This window comes from Rhamphochromis longiceps, linkage group LG12 (genome assembly GCF_057381845.1).
Source record: "Rhamphochromis longiceps isolate RC_006_pf linkage group LG12, R_longiceps_female_GT1.1, whole genome shotgun sequence".
Classification (NCBI taxonomy): Eukaryota; Metazoa; Chordata; class Actinopteri; order Cichliformes; family Cichlidae; genus Rhamphochromis; species Rhamphochromis longiceps.
Window position 1 is genome coordinate 42,183,790 of NC_140568.1, and position 27,711 is coordinate 42,211,500.

The 27,711-nt window shown below is 39.9% G+C and overlaps 1 protein-coding gene across 1 annotated transcript in view; it reads left to right on the forward strand.

Annotated features, from left to right (window-relative positions):
* The first annotated feature begins 265 nt into the window (after window positions 1–265).
* bmp2k (BMP2 inducible kinase) overlaps window positions 266–27,711 on the forward strand; it is a 55,749-nt gene continuing 28,303 nt past the window's right edge. Inside the window, exons 1-2 of the mRNA XM_085426442.1 lie at window positions 266–1,163; window positions 25,676–25,794. Of these exons, the coding sequence (XP_085282568.1) occupies window positions 1,013–1,163; window positions 25,676–25,794 (270 nt within the window). The 5' untranslated portion in view covers window positions 266–1,012. The remainder of the gene's footprint in view (window positions 1,164–25,675; window positions 25,795–27,711) is intronic.

The following is a 27,711-nucleotide window of genomic DNA, read 5'->3' on the forward strand; positions in this document are numbered from 1 at the left end:
ACTTTCATAAGTTATTTTTTATTTACTAAGTAAGAAATTTTTTTTCATGAAAAATAAAATTATATTTTATATATGATAATTTTAATGATTAAAAATACTTGAATTTTGGTCAACTGATAGATGGATTCTTTTTTTTATTAGTTCGATGCCCTCATTCATTAATCTTTCTTTCTTGCTGGCATCAGTGGGCTTCCATACAATCTCCACTTACACCAATCATAACAATGAAAAGGGCGGGGCCACATTGGGTTAGGTTGTCACTCTCATTGGGTAAATAACAAACCACCCACTTATTTTGAAGCCTGCCGTTTAGGAGTCACGAGAAGTTTAACGGTTAGAGAAGCTCAAGGAAAATGACACAAATGAACCGGATGAAAACGGCTTCACTGGAGTGGTTCTGACAAGCAGACGACGCCCGCTTGTATCACAGGTGCCGTCCCGTACTTTGTTAGCCCACCTGCACTCGGGGCGGCTCGAGGAACCGCTGTGGCTGCTAGCGAAGCTCGTTAGCCGCTAACCACCGAAGCTAGCGAGCTAACTAGACGAATCGCCCGACCAAGTGGCGGGCGTGAAGCTAACCACGTCAAGGCTGGTTTTGGAGGGCTGGTTGGCTGAATTTATTCCGTTGAGGAGTTTATTTCCGCCCTTCTTCTACAGTGCTGCTCTTCTTCCCCGTTTCATTGTGTCGGAGCGTCCTGACTGCATGCACGCATGCTAGCAACTGCCACAACTGGCTAGCGTAAGCTAAAGTGGCAGTTTTTGTTTTTGTTTTTGACGCTGTCGCCGGTACGAGATTTCGGAACGCGGTTGTGTCACCATGACGCGTGGTTATTAAGTGGACTTTTTAAATGTCGTGCAGCCCCTCTAGGAGAACCAGACGCGGAGCATGCAGGAGAAGAAGAGAGTCCAGATAAGTAGATAGGGGACGCGACCGAGTTAAACTGGACTGCGGAGTCGATTCGCCTCTGATTAGGGATTGCATTTTGGTTGGCCCTGACAGAGAAAGGAAAGGATGAAGAAGTTTTCGAGAATGCCAAAGTCTGAGAGCGGTGGGCTCGGAGGGGCATCCGGGTCCAGCTCCAGCTCCGGAGTCAGCAGCTACTTCGGGAAAGTGTTTTCAGTCGGCCGGTACCAAGTCACCGTGGAGGAGCTTGTTGCAGAGGGTATGTATCGCACATGCAGCTTAATGATGGTAACGGGTTTATTTTATGGCTCGTGTTTGTTCTACTGAACATCTCCTTGTGATAGAAGTAGGTCGCTCTCCTCTTCCAGGCAGTTGCCACTTAAACTGGGACACCGGGGATTTGGTGCATGGCTAGAATTAAAGCTTTCCCCATACAGCTGTGGTTTACATCTTGCTTCAGCTGATCCAAGACTAGGGGAGTGGAGAGGAGAAGGTGTGGGTTGCCCTCGGGGTCCAACCCTCCTGTGTCAACATAAAGCAGTGTAAAAGTCACTTTTGCCTTATCGAGAGTCTTTAGCAAGGGTTAAAACAGTTTTGCCCTCTTTAAAGCATTTGTGTAGTGCTTGTTTACAGCAGCAGTCCTGTCATTGGGTACAATGCAGGAGAAGATTTCTCTCTAATACGAGAGGGTACTCCCGTATTAGAGAGAAAGCCACACCAATCAGATGACCCCCTGTGAGCAAGCACTTGGTTATGGTGGGAAGGACAAACTTCTTTTTCTTTTTTTTTAACAGGAAGACTTCTCCAACAGAAATGGGCTTAGGGTGGGGCTCCCATCAGGCCTAGCCTGATTTATTTAGTTATTTATTTTTGGTGGGGAGACTAAGGGAAAAAAGCAAGCTATAAAATATTAAAATAAATGTACAAAAGCATTAAACATAGAAATCAAGAAATGGTGTTAAGCACATATGCATAGTCAGCTAAGAATGACCTACTCCAGGTTAGGACAGGAGGTACACATTATTAATACACACTACAGTAATAATTAGGAATGAACTAGTTTTGAAAGACTGATTTCCTGCTGTAGCTTGTTTTGAGATATTACATCTAAATGTGTGACACATAACTTTGAAATTAAAATCTTGAGAATAAAAACATTTTATCTAGTTTCATTTATCTATGCTTAGTGTGTGGTCACTTGTCCAAAAGCACCTGTTAAGCTGAGGAATCCCTGAACTCTCTGGCTGTGTGGGGAAATTTAAATCAAAGTAGAAGTCTTTCAGTCTCAAGATGTAAAAACCTACAAATGTGAACTTTTTTGTTTTTCCTTTTTTTGTCATTTAAATTGAGCTGTGAACTGTGTTGAAAACTTGGTACTGACTTTATTTGGCCCCTGGTTTTGCCTGCTCTCTACCACTTTTGAAGATGTGCTTTGCAAGACTTCTTGGAAAGATTTAAAAATTCCTTCCTGATTTTAACAACGCTTTGTGTTCAAAAATGTGTTCACAAATGTTGAAACCACCTCCAAGCACATTCAGCCAGCCGGGCAGAGACAAGAGGAAGTGTGGAAATAAACAGCTTTTGAGCAAGAGTTACTGGTTCACAAATTGTCCAGTGCTTATCAAAGCATATTGATTGAAAACATAATTAGAAACTTTAAAGGTAATTCAGCCAATTAGACAGCTAATTAGTCCTTAGAGTGGTTTTGTCAAACATGCAGCCCAAAAGCCACAACCTTCAAAACAATGGTGTCAAAACTGCCCCACTGGATGAGTTTGCAAAGAAGTCACTTATTTCGGCAGTTCCTTTTCTTTCAAATTCATGGTGTGGTAATGCCAGCTTCCCTACAAATACCTACAAAGTTTAAAGTATTCCTAAATATTGACCAGATATTTACCAGCCTTGATTTAAGAGTAAAGATTTTACACACATCAGATATTGTTTTGGTGTTTGCTAATTTTCAACTTGTTGAAAGCCAAAAAGTAGTTGATGTCAATCAGAAATATGCTAACATTTGGTTTTAGATTTTACTTCGGAAAGGTGGATATCTTTGCCCATTACGACGCACACCACTCGAGACGTTTTTGTGAATACTTTTGATGTGAAATGTAAAATCAATCTGGGAGGGGAAGAGAATTCCTCTTGTGTAGGAAGCAGTTGTTTTTGCCTTTTTGTTAGAGGATAATGTGACTCTAATGAGATATTTCTGGGAAAGTGTTCTAAGAGATCATTCTCAAAATAATACATATAAATATATTTATGAGTAGCCTTTTTTTCTTTTTCTAGTTCCCCCTCACTGCTGACTTCTTATCTGATCACACTCAACAGCATGTTTGACACTATTTTACTCGATTGCTCAGATTTTCTCCCTGCTGTTTGAGGACTAATTTAGTCAAAGGGTGAGCCCTAAAACTAAGCTTAATCTGGGACAATTTTAAAGGAAGTTTAACCTCTCTGGTCCCACCTAAAATTAACCAGAAGAGACATTATAATCAAACATATTTCTCATCTCAGCCCATAATCGTTCTGTGTAAGCCTGTGCTAAGTGCCTCAGTGGTGACGAGCATGTCTCTTCATGCAGCTGTAAACACGCTGTAAACTTGATCTCACTCGCCCAAATTAAAAACAAAACAACACAACTCTTCCTGCAAGCAGTCATGAGTCTGTGTCATCATATAATCATGTGCAGAGTCTGTGGCTGGTTTTTCTGCCCTGTAACCTTTGCTCATCAGTCTGTCCCAAGCTAAAGAGCTGGGTGTCTGGACTGCATGGTTAATCATATAACAGAATATTTCATTTCACCAACTGTGCCTGGTACATTTGAAAGTAGATGAAATGTTAAAGTGGAAAAAGTGCCGGTGCCCGTGTGAAAGGTCTGTATGAAGGTCTAAAATCTGTTTATGGCTGTGAATAAGCGCTTCATTGCAGCAGTTTTTGTCTCTCTGAAACTTTTACTTCAGCTCGAGTAAAGATGACTTTTTAGTCTAGACCAAACTTGAATTTGCTGCGACTCATCTGGTCTTGTGATGATCTAGAAGAAACGGGAGGTTTTCATAGGTTGGTGGTTTTATTTATTTTTTTTATCTTTGTCTCCGGATTTCTGCTGTCCCTCTTGAACAATGTTTTGGTTGGTTGTGTGCTTTGACTGATTGCTCTCTTACAGTATATTTCTGTGTTAAATTTATTTGTCCCATAACCTAACATGCACCTCCCTGGAAATTTAACAACATGTTGCCATTGACGCTGTTCATACAGGTATAAATACTGGCAATGGTGTCGGCCGCTGGCATAAGCCAAGTCGTAGACTCGACGTAGATTCATTACAGAAGCATAATACAGGGATTACTGTTGTCTGCGTGTTGTCTTATCAGGACAAGCTGTGTTGCACTTTAATCTAAGGCTCCTGGATTAGTGCAACCGCCATAATCATGATTTTGCTTCTTAATAACTATAGTTTAAAAAATTTAGCACAAATGTATAAATTAACATTTTTTTTAAAGCACCTGGGAGAGGGCAGCTTTATAAAATTTAAAAAGACAAACATGAAATGGTAATGTATGTTTGTTTACTATCATTGAATTTCATTAATGTGTCTGTTCTCTGTCCAGTTAAGTAGCTTTCTGATATGCAGTGTCCAGTGTAATACTTTCCCATACTGGCTCAGTAGATCAGAATTAATTTATATACATAATCTAAATTTGCAAAATTACGACTTACAAAGCTTGTTCCCTTTGAGACCCATTTTTCAGGTGTCAGTGAGACAGTTGCTGTCAGCCTTGAGCAAAGTTAATAAGACACTAATTTAAAGATTGATGCAAAAAAAGGCGGTTTTTGTTTCAACGTGTTCTTCATTCTCTAACGTTGTTGCTGTGTAAAACAAAACAGTGGAGGACAGGAGCAGCTGAAAAGATACTTTTTTCTTTGCAAATAATCTTTGTGAAACAGATGATTTGGCAAAGGACTCTGTTTGCTGCTTCGCTGCCTCTTTGAAGCTACCTCACTACCCCTTCTGTTTGTTTCAGAGAGGCTTCGTCATAAATTATGACACCGACCAGACTCGTGTATATATTATCACAATGTTGTCATATATAAAAGCCCTGTATTTGTTACAGTGCTCGTCCCATGCTCTAACCATTCAGCAATATTGGACCTCCAACCACTAACCAATGCTTGCTTAAATGTTTGCTGAGGTTTCAGGGTTTGTGGCCAGAAAAGCTTGATCTGTTTGATCTTTGGTGAAAATGTTGTGTTACCTGCTCAGAGATTACAAGGCAACTTTGCACCAGGGCACATTTAAAAACGAGTATTACAGTTACAGTTGTACGCACTAAGTTGTCTTTTAGCCGAACAGCAACACCGATGCACAGTCAGGATAAACATGAGCAAGCACATTTCAGAATGTGCATTTGTGTTAAAAGTGAAAACAAATTCTGAATCAATTGCTGAGTCTGCATAACACGGGTTTGTATATGTGTAAAGTGAAACTAGTCCTGTAATGACAGCAACACAGTTGGGTTAAAATTACATGTGAGGCAAAGCTGCAGCTTTAACACTGGCTCATATTGAACTTCCTGCTATCGTAATCTGTTCAGATAACCCACATTGCATCAGTTTGTTTCCTGTCTTTTCATGATGCCTCCACACATCTAAAGGTAATGAGCCTCAAGTCAGCAGAGACCACGGTTCTTGACTTGACTAAAACTAGATTCCTTTTGAGATTATTTCCTCTCATAGTCCGGGTGGAAATTCACAAGAAGAAAGCTGTTGCATTAGTGTGTAATGTTTGCTCTAAAAGGAAATGAACAAAGTCAAAAACACAAAAGAGGAAAAACTTACGATGTTTGATTTTATTGGAATGTCAACATGAGAAAAAGACTGACTTAAGACAGCACAGGCTAAGTTTTATGATCCTTATCCTACAGTTAATGAGGTTTACGTTTTCAGCAGACACTATAATAATAACTAGACTATACCGTTTATGGAAAAGTTGCAGTTGGATGTTTGTTAAAAATCTGAAGGGAATCTATTATACTTGTATCATAAAAAATGACAAAGGAGGAAAGAACTAAAAAGGAAGGGTTATTAAAAAATAAATCTGTCGCAACTAAAAAACTGAAAATGAGATTTATGAGCATTTAAATTTTTTCTAAAATTGACAAGTGAACTGTTTTTATCTCACGTTGTGATGAATTTATTGTGTCATTAGGTATTTGTCTGCAACACTAAAATCACTGGAAAAGTCTTTAAAAAGACATACTGGAAGTTCAGTATGCTCAGTGTGTAATTCTGGGTCACTCATGCGACTGATGTCAAAGTACTGAATGGATCATGTGAGGTTTTTTAGAGTGGCTCATCTCTTGGTACCTCATTCAGCTATTATCCTGCAGCTGTGCCTGTTTAATGAAAAGCACGAGATTCCTGTAAAACCAAGCACACAGTTGTAGTTTGTAAGAAAAGAGAAGCTGGGGCACTCCGCATAAAATCAGTCAAATCTGAAATGGTTCCAGGCTTCCCAAAATCACTTAATTTTTCAAAATCTGTTCAACAGCTTTAATGTTTTTAATGGAGCCATGCATATTGCAGTGAAATCACTAAAACAACCACTTCAAATGTCACAATCTAAAGCTAAAATAGTATTTTGTTCATAGTGAAGCTGCACTAATTTAATGTTTATGATGAAAAGTAACAGAAACAAGCACCGGTGCTCTGAATGTTGATTTGGTTTCTGATGATTAACTGGGGAAAACTTAAAATTGTGAATTTTTGGGGAAACCTTGATGTCGTATATCACCATGTAGGTAGGTGGCTGGTCAGAACAAGTTATGATGTAATAAAGGACTCCTTTTCACTGTATTTTCATACCCGGCTTATCTTGTAACGGTGTTTCCCTTTGCATTGCAAGACTTGCATGTGTTTTTCAGTCCTGAAATTTACATGGATATCTCCTGTAACGTTACGAGGGCTAAAAAAAATAAGTGCTGTAAAAACATTGCAAGTTGAAAAGTGCTTGAGGTCTGTAATACCGAAAATATTCCCATCATGAAGGTAAAATTTTGCTAAACTTAAATTTAAGTTATTATGTAGGATTTGGTTGAATTTTGAATGATCATACACCTTTGTTTTTAGTTTTTTTAAAAAGTGCAAATTTCAGTCCCCTCAAAATAAAATTTTGTGAAGTTCAAAAGTTTTCTTAACACCATGTGTTTATCTTTTGGTTTTCCATTGAGACATCTGCCCAGCTGGACAGTTTGTACCCTCAGTCATTTCCCTCCACTCCCTCTTTAGCCTCTGTGGTTTCTCTTGAGCTCTGTGCGATGCTGTCTTCAAGAGGAACACAGAAGCAACTTGTGAGAACAGGATGCATCTGTGAGCAAGTCACTCTTTCTCTCCTAACTCTTTCTTATCGTGCACACTCCCCTGTCAGGGGCCTGTCGGAAAAGGATAGAAATTAATTTGATTAAATATGGGCTTGGGATAAGTCTGCACTACACCCAGTGGCCAGTTTTAGCTACAATTCTGAGATCTAATATAGAAGTTGCACAGTTATTTAGTGCTCTGTGAAGGTGTTAATGTTTAAAACAGTCTTTGTACTGATTCAGTTAATTTGTAGTTATATTTGTGCTGCGATTAGGAGGAAGTGACCAGACCTGAAATTTGCTGCGCACTAATTTCAGCAGTGTTACACAATTAGAAAGGATATACCACTGAAAGTTTATTAACTGGCAGACCTTTGTACGAGGCCATTACAGTGAAGAGAGAGCAGCTCAAATAATGACGTTGCAGAAGTAGACTGAAATGAGATTCTTCTATAGGGTGGCCAGGCCAAGCCTTATACATGGCTTATTTGGTGTCGTTTTGGCTTCATGCGCACATCTTCATTTGATCGAGTTGAGGACTTCACCATTTCAGTGATAAGTCATTACAGGGATTCAGAGAGAGGAGAAAAACTGCAGCAGCTTTAAAATATTTAGACATTCTGGGGAAACCCACTGAAAATCTGTGATCACGTTGGGTTATGTCTTCTTCCTGCTGATGCAGTTGTTGTGAATTGTGACACCTTATTGTGTCTTAAGCACCAGTGTAAATGGTTATGATGCTGCACTAATGTCACAGTTGGCACACGACAACCAATGCTGTGACCATCAGCACGGCTCAGGGAGGGAGCTCAGACCAGTTGCTGCTCTTTTATATTGAAAGTAGGTAGTTGAACTGGTTCTGTCATCTTGAGCAGGATGTCATTGTGAATCCAGAGCTTAGACATCCCATGTGACCCCGGGCTGCTTTGGGATCTTTCAGGAGGAACTGGAAAATGTTGCTCTGTAAAACTGGAATGCCCTGTTTAGCCTGCTGCCGGTGCACCCCAGCTTCAGATAAGCAGAGTAAATGCTTGGATAGACTCTGTTGATTCTACTGTATTGTCAATGAAAGGGAATGTATCTTAAGTTTACAGCCCCTGACAACAAGGTCAATTAGCCTGTCTTGTGTATTTCACAGCTATAAAAGCTGGGTCGGTGGCTTTCATTACTCAATAAGTTTTGTAGTCAATAATTTTCTCTTTTCACCTGCAGTAAGCACAGGTAGGTCGATTTAGGAGTGTGCATTATGACAAATTACTGTTTTACACAGCAGACACCTGCTGCATAATTGACAACAGAAGAAGCTCCTCATAAGTGGTGTTGATGATGGTCACGTTTTTACAAGCGTTAAATTACATTAGCTTGGGTTTCACTGTACAGAAGTGAGTAAAAGGGATACTGTGATCCTTTTGGAGCCACACAGTCACAATCTCCTACAAGTTGTCCCTGAGGAGGAGTCTGAAATTTCATTTAGCTGATGCCTAGCTGCTGTTTGTAGATTTTTGCAGTTCTGGTGGAAAGCACATTCTTGTTATCATGACTTGTGTGTGGCTGATTACAGACGAGGCACAAAAAATGTTTTAAGTGATAAATGAACTGACATGACATGTGTTTTGTTTTAGTTACCATGCTAAACAAGCACATTTTCAGAGAGCAGATGATGTTACTTATCAATTGAAGCCTCGTGCGTACATTATGCAAATGTGATTCTTCTGTTGTAGGTTTTTCCAGTTGGATGTGCTGTGTAGGCAAAAATTCAATAAAAATGTGTTGACTGTAGCTGGACAAACTGTCTCTGGCTAATAGCCCTGTAACTGCAGTCAGAATACTTCATTAAGCTGTTTGCTGAGCAGACACTGAGCATTTAGCAGGTAAACTGCCTCTGGAACATATCTTGTTGCATAATGGCTCCACCAGACCACCGGCCATAACAGGACTGCTGTACCTACCACCTCCTGTAGGTACAATTCAAACTGTTCGTGTTGGCATGTGTTTGTAAATTCTTGGTAGAAACATCACTGCTGCTTTATAATTAACAGGAAGACCTTGGGTTAGTGGTTTCACTTCCTATGTTTGCAGTTTTACAAGCACATTAACTACAAGGTTATAATTCATCAATGCCTTGTTTAATGAGGGTCACCTCCACCTTTTAAGCACATTTGCTCTTGTTTTTCATACATTTTTCTCCAGTCTTTTTCATGTTGAAAGCTTCAAAGCAAGCTCATATCTCAGCTGACTAGTCTCCACATTTTACGTAACACAAGGATGTCGTAAAACACAACTTTTATCCCCCCCCCCCCCCCCCCCCCCCCCCGAACATGCTGACTTCACACACGTTCTGTTTGGTTTCACCACAATCTTGAAACGTATGCAGTTGGGGCTCTGTAAGTTACAGGCTCAAGAGTTGACAGCAACGTAGGATTTTCAGTCGTGACAGGGACTACGCAGATCACGTAAACAGGAGAAATGCAAACACAGTTGTCACGCAAATTGAACCTTGTTCTTTGCCACTTTTGATCTGGACCGTTGTCACGTGTTCACCACGCAAGCTTCACTACTAGAAATTTGCAGAACAAATTTATCAATGCAAATGAGGTCACATGAGAGCAGTTTGCAGAGTATATCTGATAAGTTCTTCAGTGGGATATTCTTCAGCAGCTTTGTGTTAGACAGGGGAAAATAACAAATGAAAGCTCATGCTAAATTAAATATACTGCAGATATATCTGCTTCCTTTTTGGGTCTGACACAGTTAAGATAAAAGGAAAAGAGTTTGGCTTGGGGCTGAGCGCTGTGGTTGATAATGGAATTAAGTAACAGTTTCTTTCCTGAGGTAGAGCAATGGAAAAACTATACTCCTAAATTTGGTGTGTTTACAGTAATACTGGTACGGACTTTCAAACTGAATACTCAATACTTCCACAACTTGGCAGGTTAGTGGTTTCACCATAATAATTTAAAGGCTCTACACACCTGAGTCAATGACGGGTGTTTAGGAGGAAAAAAAATTAAGCTTCAGGTGACCTTGGTCAGTTGCAATGAAACAATGTTCACACAGTCACTTGCACACAGTAATATGTATTCACCCCCATCCACCAAGGCAGAATGCAATCAACCAATTAGGAAACGCTAACTATTAGGCACATCACACATGTGTACTGTTGGTCAGCTAACTTGAACATTAGTTTTGTAATTGAGCCTCTAGAAGCCAAAAGAAAACACACATTTTTAGCATCTCATTTATCAATAACATCCGGTCACAATACTTAAGTTTTCAAACTTGAAATCGAAAATTGTTCTGTGTCGGGACAAAAAGTTGCTCTTTCTCTTCTAGTGCAAAAAAGACCATATTTATAGGTTTTCTGAGGTAGTGCTGTGCTTCTCGTGACTTGATTCTGGTAAGGTAGACCACCACTATTTCTTCTTAGTTGCTGGTAGACTTTTCTCAGCTTCAGTCTGACTTTTAAGAGAAACATTTATTTATTTATTTATTTTAGACAAATAATTGTGCTGACCTGTTAAATTAACACTCTTAATGTTATGGGCAGGCAGGACCAACAGGACTGATGTTTGCTAGGTCCAGATTAACATTTATTGATAACTGTTTAACACTTAATAAAGCTCATGTGTCAATGTTTCAACAGCATCTGATCTGTTGAAATTGCTCATAAAATGTTCAGCGTTGTGAACGGCGACTAGGGTTCATGAGTTCTAGTACTAGAGAAGGGAGGGGCTGTTCACCTGAATGCCTGTCTGCCTGTAGGTCTGCGCAAAGCTGTGTGTTCATTGGAGTAAGCAAAGATGGCACTGTTGGCAGTACATGTGCAAATGAGTGTCTAATCCGATAGTCATTTTTAATATTGATTAATATCTGATTATCAGTTTTATTTATTTTTGACAACCCTGCAGCCTGATATATTTGAAGAGATGTTTTCTCCTTCTTTTACTTCTTCTGGTAGAAGAAACTGGTAATGTGGTCTTAAAGACCAGGGTACAGGAACCTGTAAGCGCTGAGATGTTTTGTTGGTGTTAATAGGATTAAAAACAAACAGGAGCAATAGATGATGGTATCCACTGGTTTCAAAGCCTCAGCTTTGGAACTTTGGAGTGGTAAGAAATCGGCTCACGCTGGACTTTTAAACTGTGCAGTGCCCCCACACTGACACAGATACTTAATAAACAGTGCTTATCTGGCATGGGTTCTAGTGCAGTTTCTGGTGCTTTGTTTTATAATGCTCTATAATAATGTTGCTCTCTATAATGTTGACCGTACAATGCTGGTCTCCGTCAAACACCGGATCAGTGTCTGTGTGCTACTTTGTGCTGTAGCCCAGCTGCGTATAAAGGAAGCAGGGATCTGCTTGGAGTGCTATTCTGCTGTTGAGCTTTAAAAATTGAATATTTAATAAGTTGAACTGAAGGAAGCAGACCATGAAATTGGCAAAATAAAACAAAATGACACCCAGTATTCTAATGACCCAACCCTGTGGGTCTTGTGGTGAGTCTCAAACAAATGAAGATAAACACAAAATCACATTAATTTTTTTCCTGCGCTGAGCTTGGATTAAAATGGATTGAAATTTAGAAATCACACACCATAATCATGTCGGGATGCTCAGAATATATAAATATTATATGATGTGACATAAGAGGAAATTATAACTCATTTGAGCCTCCCTCTGCCAGCACATCGTGATGAAAAAGCATCCCATCTACGATATTAGCATACTGTAATGGTGATGAATGGGCACATTGTGCCTCTTTGTTGTCTTATTCTAGCACCGTAGAAAGAATGCTGGTACGACACAGCTCTCGGTCCCGTGATGGGCATCGCTGCCTTTGTGCTTGCTCATTGAGGCCTTCTGTCTCTGCCTCGCTGCGCTGCCCGCCATCCTCTTTGTGAAGCTGCAAATGAATAATTTTCTACCAATTCACCATGAGCTGGTTTGCAGCGGGCGGCGAGCCAAAGGTGGGAGTGAACTCGGGTCATGTGGAAACAGAAAGACATTGATTGATGTGGACATTCACTACAGCGCTTTAACATGAGCCCACTGTCAGTGATGGATTTGGTTTTGATCAGTGTATTGACGAATGGTGGGTTTTATGGCTGTCTCTTTGAGGCGCAGCAAACAGTTTACTGGATTTACATGGTAAATGTGTAAATTAACAGTCAGATTCACAGGATGCCGTATTGCTTCTTGTATTTTTTTGTTTTTTATTATGAATTAAATCATTGGTGGTGACCATGAATGACGACTGCTTTTTGTTAAGTATTCATTGGAAGGGACCTAATGTTAATATGCCATCATGTCTTGTGCATAAAAACACGTTTCCTGCCCTGCTGTAATGTAGAAACTAAACTCTGAACTCATTGGACCACATGATAGTGAGTCAGAGGTGTTGACCACACGACCCTGGTCTGGCATGGGCTGTTCGAAACCTGACAAACATTTATCCAATTCAGAACCATTTCATTCTTTAAACCATCTAAGCACTGCTTATTTATTCATTTTGTTTATTTTAAAGGGAGAAAACACTACAGAATAACTGGATAACTAAATTAAAGAATAAATGGAATTTGCTTTTTGCATCTATTTTGCTCTGGGTTTTGAGTATTTGCTTGTAAACCAGTTGAGTGGCACATACTGGAACACAATATCATAACAGCTTAAAGGCGAAGCTCTTATTACTGTAATTTTGCTGTTTATGGTGCCAGTTACTAGGATTTAATGATAAATGAGAGAAACACAAGGTGTAAATGTGTAATTGGCCAAAATATGTCATCAGTGATTGTGTTTGTGTTGACGGGTTTGTTAAAGTTTACATCAACACTGAAGAACACATGGTGACTATTTTGTGTGCATTTTTGGTTCCGCAAATTAAATTTCTTGAACTGAATTGTTTGTGCTGATGTGTAAGTAGTTTGAGCAGAAAGGCAAAAGGGCTTCAAACTTTCTCAGCCATCAGAGTCTCCTCACAACGTGGCAGTGGAGTCTAACCACCCCTTGTCCTGGATTTTATTTGTCTTAATTACAACGCTTTCATCAAAGTCTGGGTTTATCCTAAATTGTGGCTCAGAGGTTGTCATGGTATTGTAGTGACGGTGATGGGATTTTTATTTTTCCCACTGAGGAAAAGAACAATCTTTGCCTAAAGTCTGGCAAGTAAAAATAAACTGAATAGTTTCTTGAAAAGCACAAAGACTTAACTGATTATCCTTTTATTTCGTTCAGCCTTTGGATTTTAGAGCACCAGCACAACTGGCCTGTACGGCGTCACCCCTTCGTCCCTCCCATTTCCATCATAAACCCTTCAAACCACTTTTGTCTGCCTGTTCAGTTGTAAACACTGCTGTTAAGGTAAGACGTATGAGAGCCGACTGCCAGAACCTTCCAGCTCAGTAATCCCAGGATGAAGAAAGTGTAGTCATCGCCTCACCTCTTCATGTTGCCTTTTATGGCGCTGCCTCTTAGAAAAGCTTTTTTACATACTTACATGTGGTTTTTTAAAGTGCTTCTCAGCATCCACTCGAGTCAGGGTAGAAGTGTGATTGACTGCAAGGCCTTGACTGCTGCCAAGTGAAAAAATAATAACTGAATATGTAATAGGAAGAGTCCAGGTTGGAAGCTGTATGAAATAACTGTTTGCAGTTTTAATGATCAAAGTAGGGATATTGTCGGGTAGATGGCTTAGTAAGGGGAAGTATTTCATTTTTCCAGAAATCTTTCTTTTAGACCTGTTTTATTTACATGACTCTAACTCCCGACATTAGTTGCCCTAAGAACCTGAATACAGCAAAGTAAAAACCCTTCAATATAACAAGGAGAACCCCCAGCAATCAAACTGTCCCCTGTGAGCAGCATGACAATGGTGGAGAGGAAGACTCTGGTGTGAGAGGAAGGAGTAGAGAGGATATGGGAATGTAGAGAAACCAACAAAACGTATGCATCGTGGCAAATAAACACATCTGGAGTGAAAAGAGGGAAGTGGAGAAGAAATGCTCTGTGCATCATGGGAAATAATTTAGCAGTCTGCGCTTACAGCAGCATAACTAATCGATGGTTCAGGGTCACATGATGCACTTCTAACGACGAGCTTTATCAAAAAGGAAACTTTAAAGCCTCATCTTAAAAGTAGAGTGTGTCTGCCTCCTGAATTCCTATGAGCAGCACTAAAAGGGGCTCAGCTCGGCGCCTGTAAGCTAGTTCGACAGGAGAAGTGCCTGATAATTGAACGTTCTGCCTCCAGTTATTTTTCTTGTCAAAGTTTTCATGTTAAATACAATAATTGGCTTTTATAATGAAAGTTAAAGTTTCAGATACTGAAATGACCATATAGCTATATATAAGTAATCCTTATGAGGCAAATGTTTCATACTGCTGTTGATTCTTGGTTTCTGAATGTCTTTCTACTTAATGCTCTGTATGAGGTCATAGAAGGTGGACTATCCTAAAAATGGCCATTTTATGGACACTCCTCTGGCTGAGAGCACAAGACCCCCACCCAGCTGCTGTTTGAAATGACCAACCAATAAGAGAAAGGTTTGCTTTAAGGGGACTGAAAGGGAGTTAGAATTGCTTGGTTTAGACTGTAGAAAGATGCTTATAAATAACTTTTGTATCTGACCACTAACTAGGGGTGGGTTTTGATTATCGATTAAAATCGATTCTGGCTTGGATAACGTGATACAGATTTATTAAAATCCTGACTCGACTCTTAAATATTAAATTTATTTTGCCCGAAATGCAAGATTCTCAGGTTTAAACCTCACAAAATTTCAACAACCACCAAACAGTAAATGAGAGCAGGTACACGGATTCTGCACTAAGATGTAAACACAAAGCGCAGAGCCGCTGACGCATCAGAATCGGTGAGATGTCGCCTTTCTCACCCGACAGCACGGTTGGAGCTGAAAGCCGACAGCTCGCTGATTGTGATCCGTCGGCGGGTCCGCGCTTTGTGTTTACGTCCTTTTTGCGCTGATTCAGAAGCTGCAGGTTTGATCTCTCTCCAAACAATATTGACCTAACCAGCAGCAAAAGAAGATCCAAACTGCGCTTCACATAAATATCGTCATGAATTCCCTCTTTGTTTTTCTGTTTTGCTTCCACCACGATAAAATCACACTTCATGTAGAGCTCTCTCTATCTCTCTCTCTCTATACTTCAAGAACAGTTTCCTGTCTAAAAATCCTATTTTCTGCATTATTCGCTTGTTTATTACGCACAAGTCTAGCGTTGTTTACAGCGCTATCGGCCGCTGTTTTTTCCCCCCTTTGCTTACTTCCGAAAAGAGAGCCTCATTTCTGCTGTTCAATAAGCTTTTGAACAAATTTAAACTTTTTAAAATTATGCAAAATTGTGAAACTCTCAGCTGTGTCTCTAATAAAACCTCTAACTTTGCTCTGCTTCACTTCAGCAGCATCAGGTAATGTTCATATGTTGATTAATGACTCTCTTTCGTTTTTGATCTACGGCAGAATATTTTTAAGGTCGTCTGCTATAAAATCCCAGGCCAGGAAAATCTTCATGTTTTTCTGTGTCATCCTCAGCTACTTTGACACAAAGGCATCCGCTGTGATCCTTACACTTTTGATAACGTCTCGCAAGTGTCAGCTTTCTTTTTATAGATATAAAAATATGGAAATGTACTGATACGTAATCAGAGTTATATTTCTGACTGATGCAAAATTTCTGCGATTAAAATCGAATCGAATCGTGGATCGAATTGATTCTAGAAATCAGTGACGATACCCAGCCCTACCACTAACTTGCTTCCAAGCCTGTAGTGCAAAGTGCTTTCATTAACTGGTAGATTTCACCAAGGTTAAGAGGTTTAGCTTAATTTGTGTAAAGAAGCAATGATTTCTGTGAAAATCTCTAAAAAGAAATTTTGAAAATAGCCAGCTTAGGAGGAACTAGAGGAAGTAATTGGAAGTTGGGCAACTTGGCCTACTTTCCTGAGATGCTGCTTTTGTGATGTGGATAAGCAGTGGTGGCTGACTACTTAAAATTAAAAAAGTATTATCTAGGTGTTCTCTCCAAACTCTTCAGGATGCCAATTATCTGCTCCCTATAGGATTTTACCTGTTCTGTTTGATAAAGAAATGGTTATAAAATATTGTGTTATACAGAAGACGGATTGCCATAAAACTTCATAAAGCATGAAATTTGCAAATCAATAAACCATTTGCTGTGCTGCTGCTGTGACCATCCTCCAAGCACAGTGCTTTGGAGAAATAGCTTTAGAGTGCTGTCCTCCCTCACAGGAAATAATAATCACAGCATGGGTTTTTGCAAAGCATGAAAACATCATGTGAACAAACACGTACCAGGACGTGTCAAGTGAAAGTGAACTCTCCATTAACAGAGCTGTGAAGACAGCATGATGTAATTCAGTAAGAACACCACTCACTGCTACATGCAACACATACTTAAACTCACCTGTGCAACATGTGCACACAGTTGATGGAGAAAGCCTTTATTTTAGGAACGCTGCTTAAAATTCACCCTTCTAACTCAAATTTTCAGCCTTTGTCTTACAAAACATAAAATAATGCATTAGCTTTTCAGACATTAATCTCTGGGAAATCAATTTAAGCAGCAGGTTGCCCTTTAAAATCCACAACAGATTCAGTTGTCACTGAAATGTGTGCTTTTCAAAACCCTTAACATCAAAATGCGATCTGCCTCTTAAGTTATGACCAAGTCCCAGTTCCAGATGTTGAAACATGCCAGATTTGGTGGTTTCAGCTGTTGCTCTTGTATCTGAGTATACCTTTGATTCATTTTACTTCAGCACGCTCACAGCAGCCCACTATCGCATCTGTGCTTTGGCACAGCGCCACCCTCACCTTTGACAGTTTAAAAATAGCTGACCTTGGTTATCTTCTTACTGTCGTCCTGCATACTTAACTCGAACAGAGAAGGACACTTGTTTCTTTGAAGCATTTCAACTCCAAGTAGGCTGACAACTGTGAGCAGATGAGGAACAGCTTTTAATTAAGCAGATTTGAATGTTATCTTGAACCATATTTAATCAAAAATAAAATCCAAAACCTGAATTCTTACATTTATTTGGAATTGGATGTATTACAATTTTCTATCTTGAAAGGTTTAGACAAAATGACATGGTGGTGCAGTGTTTCAGGAAAAAGTGCAGAATCTCTCGGCTGCCTGCTAAAAACAAGCCCCTGTCTATTTTTAGGTGTGAGTGTTACTGTAGTCTAAGTTTTGAGGACATACGAGAAACTGATTAAGCTGTGTCCTTAACCTAAACTGGGTTACCGGGGCGTCGTGTTTGCAGATAGATGTCAGTGTTGAAAGAGCATGAAAGATCCCGGGTTAGATGGTCTGTGTTTTGGCTACGGATGGAAATAAGGCAGTCTAACCTTAACGTTGGCTCCTAGTTTAAAATAGACATTTACTTTGCCCATACAACACAAAACACACGTTCCTTTTATATTTGATTTCAGAAATACAGCTTTGCTATAACTCAACATTCGCAAATTGCATGTTTGCAAATGTGTTGGCCTGCCAAGGAGCAGGTCTTTCTCGCATTAGTCCGTATAATACCAGCTCTCAGAGGATTTGCTAAAATACTGAGGATCAAAAAGTCATTATCGGTAATTAGCAGGAGCAGCTGGCACAGGTTGGGGAAATGGACAAAGGCCCTGAAGTCTGTTAATGAAAATCCATTTTCTGCATTTATTGTGGAAAGAATGTTGCCAGTTAGTCTGCATGAAGATGTGAGCAAAGTGTTTTATTTTTGACTTGTTTTTCAGTATTAGAGCAGATGTAACTTCAGAAAGAATTAACCAAAGTTTGGGCCCATTCAAGAGCACTTTAATGACCATTTTCTGCTGAATGACATTATTGAACATCTGGAAAAATTAAATTTCAAGTTATGTTGGAAATTTAAATTGGATTGTTTCTCCCGTCTTGGGTTATCCCAGCCTGCTCACTGCTCATTTGCTGTAAACTGCCCCCACTCCTCACGGGTTGCAGGGGGCAGCCATCTAAGCAGAGATGCCCAGACCTTCCTCTCTTCCAGTCATGCCCTCCATCTCTTCTTTGGGGAACACACTAAGGTGTTCCCAAGCCAGCTGAGAGCCATAATCTCCCCAGCAAAAACACGTCGGACACGGACACGCCTCCCTTTTTCGACTGAGAGGCCTGACCTCGGTCTTGGAGGGGCCAACTCACATCCCAGCCTCTTCACACTTGGCTGTGAACTGGCATAGTGTGAAGTGGAGTTTGTGGCTCTGTTGAGTGACAATTTGCAGAAAGCAGAGTTGAGAACTTCACAATGCCAAACTTGAAACCCTTTGGTCCTTGATATCTGGTTTTTAGTCTCTGTGGTCCAAATAGCTTCTTATGCTAAGTCTGTGCATGATGGGTAAAAAGCATTTAAAGGCACACATTAAAGCGTGGGTTGCAGGTTTATCTGTTGGTTTATACGACGTAGTGATAAAGAGTTACATGCATACCAACATGGATGTATATACACCCACGGGCAATAAAATCTGTGGGAAACACTGTTCACTTCTCATAGTATTTATCTGTAATGAAAATGAGTCAAGACATTGTTCTTCATGGACTTCACATTAAATATTTGTAATTTTGTTGAAGGTAAGGCTGCTTTATCATTCACACAGCCTCAGTACAGATTCCAGGAATCTTACACTGTTGATGTAAGACATTTTTAAGCTTTTTGCTTGTTAGCCAAATCAAATCTTTCCAAGTTGGATTCTTGAGAAATTAGACTTGAGGCAAATTCAGAGAAAAGGGCAAAGATGAGATTTTTTAGGTGAATGTGGCACAGAAAAAAATTCTGCAAAGAACAACTTTTTTCTTTTGATCCAGTTTCTCATTTTTATAATTTGAAGTCCATCAGTAACAAAGAATAAAGGCCCCTTATGTTCACACAACATTGTTACGAGCTTAAATGAAAGTTTTACTGGCTATTCCAGGCTAGTGTCTCTTATCTTCATGAAGATAAGAGACACTACAACTCTTTTAGGGAGAGACTTTTAGGGGAGGGGATGTGTGTTCATGTTGGGGTACAGGGGCCTCAAAGAGGAAATACCTCAGCCTGCTAAAAATGTCCTCCCAAAGAAACGGCTTTGTGCTTTCTGTACTCAACTAGATGTTTTGCTTTTGTTTGTCTGTTTGTGACTTTCAACGACGTGTTTGAGTTTGTAGTGCTGTGGGTTGAAAAGCAAGAGGCAGAAAGAAACAGAAAGATGGTTGTACAGTGGTTTGTTATCACCGATGACGTCACTCTTCAGAAGGAGAACATCTGCGCCTCGTGCCTGAGCACAAACCATAAATGTATTGTCTTTGCATGCTGCTAAATCCCCTAATCCTCCCTCACTGAGACACTCCTATCACTTCAGAGGTTTTTCTTTCTTTCCTGTATAAAAGGCGTGCTGAGTGTCTGTTTTCTAAAGGCTGTTCAGATCCTCTTTCAAGCCTCTTCCACAGGCTGTCATGCGGGCTGTCCCAGTTTGTCAGGCTTTTCAGTGATGTCAGGGTCCACAGCGCTAGATTCAGGGCCAGGGAAAATTTTCTGGTAATTACAGCCCTCGCTCGGCACCAGGCTTTAATGTGAGTCTTCACCCCCACCCCCGTCTTGGCCTCATTGACTTGGGGTTTTCCTCCCAACTGTCATTGACAGCTGACCGTGTATTCATGGGGAACTACTTGAATCATTTCTCTGCAGTACAGATGAGCAGTAGGGGAAGTAAAATAATAGTGAGTTGTGGCTAATGGCTGATGACTCCTGGAGTAAGTCATCCCTATCCCCAGGACTTTAGTACACTGAGTGGATTTAGGAACGCCAAACCAGAATCACTGTGAGACTTTGTATTTCAAAATTAAGGGGAATCTCATTGCTTAATCTCTTCCCACAGGAGGGATTTATACACTGAAGAAGATGCTTGTTTTGAGCTTAACTATAATGGTCATACATTGTCTTATTTAATAAATTTATTTACCTTTTGTTCTTCAGTTTCTCCTCTTTCTTTTATCTGTCATCTCAGTAGCATTTTTTTTTAAAATTTATATATATATATATATATATATATTTATTTTATTTTATTTTATTTTTTTTTTTTTTTTTTAACAAATTGAGGAGCTCATTTCAGCAGACATATTCTTAATCCGTTGTGTTTTGGTTATTGCTTCATGTGAGCGTCAACTTCCCCAGGACTGATGTATGCAGTTGTCGTTTTAGCTTCCTGAGCAGGTTCCTCGTCAGATTTTAGCTAAAGGACCATTTTGCATGCTGGCAACTTCACATCTTGGAAGCCTGTCTGTGTATGCTGGAGGAACTTGTTGAAATAAGCTTTACTCTCTAGGTGTGAAGATCAGTTTACTTGCAGCACTTCTTGCCGATCATTCAACACGTGGGGAATTTTGTGCATTACACGTGTTAAGCCCTGATTTTAATTCACACTACTAAAAATAAAAGACGCATAAAGCTGCTTTTATTTTTATTTGTTTTGTAGATGCTTGTGTGTGTGCAGGTGTTAGATAGCAGCTTTAACACTTTTTTTTTTCTGTATGTATTTTTACTTTTAAAGTTTTGGTCCTTTTTAAAATTTGTTGAAGCTAGTAAGTATCCCTAATCCAGTGCAGAAATCTGCTCATAGATGTTATTGATACAAGCTGTGACCCCTCCCTCGTTCATTGCAAACTGACAAACTCACTGATCCTGGCAGCTAGAGTGGCTGTCACAGCCTCAGCCCACACTATCCTACAAACATCTTCATGTCTTCCCGCTGGCCTGGTGTGTGATTGACTGAGGCCATGTGCTCCAGGACCAGATTCCTACTAAATCAGCCCCTGGGCCTTTTGTTGCCCCCATGACTATGCCAGCCACGGAAGTAGTACGCCATTGAATGTATTATTCTCTTAAGTGGCTCTGGGTGGAATGGTTTGTTTTAGAAAGGCTTTGTGCCCAGCATACATAGACTTCCTGGACAAATGAGGGACTCCGACATGACAAAAGGGTCTTTCAGTGTACAGGAGACGGGCTTCTCTGACAAGAAATTGTTGTCTTGTCCTCATTATCAGATGCTTTATGAGGTTATTTATAAGAATTAATAAAGATGAAGACTAAAAACGCGAAGTCATATCAAATCTAGTTTAAAAGTGAAATGTGACGTTAAAAGAAGAAGCTAAAATGATTGATGGTTTTGTTACTGTTAACTATCTACAGCCTTACTGTTGTCTCATGTTTTCGTTGTTATGGCATTCAGCTGCTTCTCCAGAGAGGATCTTTGTTCCCCAGGGTTGATGTACTCCAAAGGCACCTTCTTAGAGTGCGGCAGGAGACTGTACTCCTTCTGCTGTGGAACAGAACAAGTACCAGTGCAATAACAAGTACTACTGTCAACAACTTCATTACAAGACGGATTCGGTCATAAATAATGACCAGTATGAGGGAGAGGAATCGGTTGAAGCAGACCTCCACAGATTACAAAATTAGCACAATTCTGTCTGCATTGTTTTTGTTTTGTTTATAGTGGTTTTGTTGACATGCATGCGTCTTTATTGGTCTTAAAGACATTCATCGGAAGTTATCACAGGTAAATCTTTTTAATTTCGTACATTAAAGTGGGATGGTCCTCTAAGAGAACAGAAGAAAGCAATGTATGGTGTGTATTTACAATGCTTTAGGCAAACGTCAAACCATTGCATGATTATCTCTGATTAAATTCAGTCTCAGGACTTTCTGTTGTTAACACACTGAAAAACTAGATTTAAAAATTACATCCTGATTTTTATATTATATAAGTTTATATTTGAATATCTGCAGCTACTGTTGCTCATGCTTTCCTTAAATTGCGAACGCAGCTGTGCTTCCTGGTCTTTTATACGCAGGTCTCACTGACATAAATCTCACTCTCAGGCTACGTCCATACTGTGTTTTCAAACGAAAACGCATCGATTTCTCTCCGTTTTGGCCTCCCATCCACACTGAGACGGCGTTCTCCCCAAGGAAAAACGCAGCGTTTTGAAAACGCTCTCAAAAACGCATACATTTCAAAACGGAGCTGCCCCGTCGCAGTGTGGCCACTCGAAAACGCTTTCTAAAATGATGACGCATTTTAGTCATTTGATGCAGTCATGTGACCAATTAAACAAAGATAGCAGAGGGCATTATACAGCAGTTGTTTTGATTGCTCTCAATTTTGAGAGCCCTAAATAATAAACATTAATATCAGTTTGTACATGCTCCAGATAGCTTTTCTTCAACTTCTTTAATTCTCACTCGCTTTTGCGCAGGACAGTAAGCATTTTGGGCCGTTTCAATGTGGACGGACAACTCTGGGTAAACGACTGAAAATGCTAGTGTGGACGAAAACACAGTTTTCAAATCTATCCGGGCCAGTGTGGACATAGCCTCAGTGGGACTCTTTTTAAATAAAGAATTAAATAATCATTAAAGTAATTAGCGGACAAGTAGTAATAAACATCTGAGACAAAACAGTTTCTGGTCTTTTTCCTGACATTGCAGGTTGTGTACTGTGAGATGTCCCAGATACTCATGACTCAGGGTTTTGTTGTGTATCATAACCAATAACAAAATGCTTGTGGTCGGAGATGAGCCGATAATTTGCTCCTGTTGCGATTATCTCAGTCAGGAATAATCTTGCAATCAGTGCTGCTCATCTGATATTACTTATTTGCACACCTCAAAGTCATCATGACAACTGCCTCAGTTTACTAGACTGCACATCGACTCATCAAGGGTTTAATGCCCTAAAATCTCTACTCTATTCATTTACCTGCTTTGCTGTATTTCTCCCATGTGTCCTTAAACAGACTGCTCTTTTCAGTCTCTTGGCCCCTTGCCTAAGCAAATGGATTTCTTCTTATAAAATCTGTCACCCTGTCCATTTCAGCCTCCACAACATCTTCTTGCCTGAAGTTAGATTCAGGAAGCAGACGTAAAAATCTTTGTGGCAAAGTAGCTTACCTCAAGATGACTCACAGGTAGCTTTTGCCTCAAACAGCAGGGCCATAAAGCATGCTGCACATCACAAATGATTTGGTTTTTCAGCTTGCAGAAAGTCTGCAAGAATGACTGCTTCCCAGTGTCTTAAAAAGGATCTCTTAAATAGGAGCCTAACCCACCATTTGATTCAGTTTTCTGTCTCATGGCTTTGTACTCATCTGCCTTGTTACAGGAAATCAATTTAATCGAGGCACGGCAGTTTGGAGTGACCATCAAGCTGACCTTAGCGCGCTGGGCAGACCAAAGCAAATCAATGAACAGCATCCAGCAGCCGTAAACGGCTTTGGCTCTTGTACTTGGCAGAATTTCTGTTTTGCTTCAATCTTGAAATGACAGCCTGGCTGCAGATACAGCTGCTGAGCAGCGACAGTCATGCATCCATTTTATTTTTATATGAATATGATAGTTATCCAGTATGACTGAAATTGTCGCAGGAAGTCAACGGGGGGTAAATTAAACTGCAACCATAACTGGTGATTTCTGAAAAAAACTGTTTGTTTTAGACTGTCAGGAATTTAATTTACTTAATTTTATTTATACAGCACAAAATCACAACAACAGTCACCTCAAAGTGCTTTATATTGTAAGGTAGACCCTACAATACATACAGAGAATAACCCAACAATAATATGACCCCATATGAGCAAGCACTTTGGCAACAGTGGGAAGGAAAAACTCCCTTTTAACAGGAAGAAACCACCAGCAGGACCAGGCTCAGGGTAGGCTTCTCTACCCCTTCAAAGGTCTATTTATTGCTTAAGACTTATTTTTAAGTAGTTTACTCAAAAAAATGTTTGATTCCACCGCATTTCAGAAACATTTCGTAACCAGTCCACTCATCCTAGTCCTAGAAGCAATCAAAGCTGGAAGGAAAACGCTGCAGACGAATATTTTATGCATGTGATGGGTATAATCACAGGTTTAAGAGTTAAAGGCTTGCACATCTGCAGGTCTGTCTCAAACACCAACTTACCATGACTTGTGAACAAGACCATGAGACACTTAAGCTCTCCCAACCCAGAGGAATTAATTCAGTGTTTTATTATCTGGAAAATTGTAGTAATATGTCACTTTGTGGCATTTATAGAAACTCTAGTGAAAATGTGGGCTGCTTATCCGAACAGTCAAACTTTAGTCTCAAGAAACCTGTTGTACGATTTCGTAGAATCACCAGTAATTATCAGATTCTGGGCATTTTTGACACTGCCAATCCCGATTGAAGGAAAGACTAGAAAGAATAGACCCAACTAGTCTCATTTTGAATGCTGTTATTTTATTTGCAGTGTCACATTTACACTGAACACAGCTCTAACATAGCAGCTTGTCCTCTTGTCTTTAGCTCCCTGTTTTGTTCTGTTCTGAGCTTGTGGGATGACCTCATCCACTCCTTCCAATCTGATAATGTGTGCTACATTAACACACTGTTGCGACCACATATAAGCAAACACTTTGCTTCAGTCTGTTTATGTTCTCTTTGCCAGACCGGGGCTTGCTGTCTTCTGTTTACTGTCCTCACAAGGACACACAGATGTAACCGTCATTAATCAGATACACTTATGTAGCACTCCCCTCATTAAAACACAACTTCCGATTGTAGTGAGTATGTGGTCTTTTGTCCTGAGGTGACTTTCATAACAAGTGCACCATTGTAGAGCTTTCATTCCTCTCTGTGGTCAGTGGACTTTGATGCCCGCCACTCAGTGACTCAGCAAACCCCTGGTAATCAGACCAAAGGCTGCCCCATCACAGCACACACTGGCACATCTGTCTTCATTGGCACACTGTATCCCTAAACTTCAATTTTCCACTTTCTGTTGGAAATCCACTGTGGTTTAAAAGGAAAATGGCGTGATTTAGTCCGAATTAGATCCAGTTGGAGTTCAGACCATGCAGGCCAAATAAGCTTATCCTTAACCTGTTAGCTGCTGGTTAATCAGCATTTTGGAGTCCTTTTCAGAATACTTCATTATACACAGTCTGTAATTGCTGTTTTACACAAGGGAATCAAGAAATGTCATCCGTTTGGGGAGATTTTGGTTTGTTACCTTCACTTTTCAACCCTTGAAGTTCTTGTTTGGCATGTGCACGTGTCTTTGTTGCCTGGCCACCAGTCTGGATGAACCGTTGATAACCATCCACGAGTGACATGGATGGTTTATTAAAAAAAAAAAAAAAAAAAAAAAAAAAAAGAAGTTTAAATGCACTTATCATCATGTTGGAACGTGAGCCATTTTCCATTACGAGACTCAATACAGAATCTTAAGTGAGAAGTTTTATACATAGAGTGCCTCCGTCTGAAGCCTCATGTTATCCTGTACAATAACTTCCATACAAGAGAAAGTTTCGAAGCAGCTGATGTAAAGATAACTTATCATTCCGTCTTCTTACAGGAGGCTTCTCTGTGGTGTTTCTGGCTCGTACGCACAGCGGTGTACGCTGTGCTCTCAAAAGGATGTACGTCAACAATGTCCCGGACCTGAATGTCTACAAGAGAGAGATCACTATCATGGTGAGAGCAGCATCAGTGTTCCTTCATTTCAACTACACTTAAAGCCTTTGTGCTTATCTTTATTGCTAAAGTGTTTCAGTAACATTGTGGAAATTTAGATAATTACTTTTACTTTATCGTCATATGACAGTGGAGTAAGTTGTGTGCCCATTGTAAGTGCTTTTTCAATAGTTTTACAAAATTTGCTACCAATGTCCATCATCCTCTCCTACAACTTTGGTGTGATGAGGATGATATGCAGCTCTGTGGGTCATTTATTAGATTTATCATGAGGTTATGCGTCTTGCTCTTGGTCTTCTATTACTGGTATTGTTGCTCCTGCCGCACCTGGTCTATTACTTATTAAACCTTATTCAGGTTTGTATAAATGAGCAGCATCAGCATTTCATAAACGGTAAAAAAGGAAAACGATAAATACATTTGAAGCTTTTGTTTTGAAAGTCTGAACCTTTTATGTCCAGGTATATTTTCTACAGCTCACGTGCAGTGTTCATTTAGAGCCTTTGACACAATTCTGAGAACCCTGTTAACTTCCTGTAACTCATTAGAGGCTTTTATTTTGAAAATGTCATTATAGTGCCAAAAGTTTGTATTGCTGCATTTTTAACCTTTTTCTGGTCTCAGTTTGAGTTTAAAAAAGGAGTTTTAATGAATGATTTTTTTTTTTTTTTTTTTTTAAAGAAATACTTCAGTCACGGGCAAGCTGGGTTGCTCACCTGGTTGAGTGGGCAACCCATATGCCAAAAGGCTGCAAGGTCCTGGGTTTGAGTCCACCCATAACCATTTCACATATGCAACTCCCTTCACTCTTTTCCTGCTTTCATGTTATTCTCCTCTGTCCTAATGAAGAACAGCTCACTATGAGCTGTTTAGTCAGCTTTGTGTGTCAATTCTTTTTCATCAACTGGAACAATGTGTCACACACACACAGCTGACCTTAAACTCTGACACAGTTCAGGTCTGTCAGGACACGACTGTAGGTGTGTCGGTTTCCAAGAAATGCTGCAGTTTCTCTCCTCGTGCTGCCCTTTGGGAACCAGCAGATGTGCTCTGATGCATTAATAATACAAGAATAAATAAAGTTAAGATTAAGGCTACATCCACACGTACACGGATATTTTTGAAAGCGGAGATTTTCCATTTTCGTTTTAAAAAATAATCCCGTCCACACGTGAACGCAAAAATGAAGGAAAACACTGCTAGGAACATGCCAAAGTAACAGGTGGTGATATATTCCCAACCGTGTAGAAATGTTGGCCAATCAGAAGTCTAGAAGCCTCGGTGGGAAATAGTAAACAAAGCTGGGGCATAGAAGCAGAACAGAGTCGTATGTGAGGAGGGACAGTAACTGTGTGTGTATATGTAAGCATTTAAACACTGCAGAGAGTACAAGTAACAGTAATGTAGAAATTCATTTCACCGAAACAATAACGTGGCGCACAGTGTGACGTCAAAAAAGGCGCACACCTTTGACGCTGCGTTTTCTCCGTTTTCCTCGTCCACACGTAAATGCAAAAACTGAGTTTTCGAAAATATCCGTAAATCTCCGTTTTCAGTGACCGAAAACGCCGTTTACGTGTGGACGAAAGGTGCAAACGCATAGAAAAATCTGCGTTTTAAAAAATACCCGGCTACGTGTGGACGTAGCCTTACAGAGTTAAGAGATGAGCATGGTGTAAGAGCATGAGTTATCAAGTGAAAAACCAAAACAAACAGAGCTCGCCTCTGAAGCAGCTGAATTGCACTCACACCTGTGTTTTTCTTCCAATCATACTTGGCAAAGCCAGCAGTTACAAATATTTAAGAAAAACATTTTAATAATTCAGAAGATGTTTTAATTCTAGGAGAATTTATTTTATTGTATGGATGAATTAAAAAACAAACAAACAATTGCAGTGTGTAAGATTTTATGCAGTG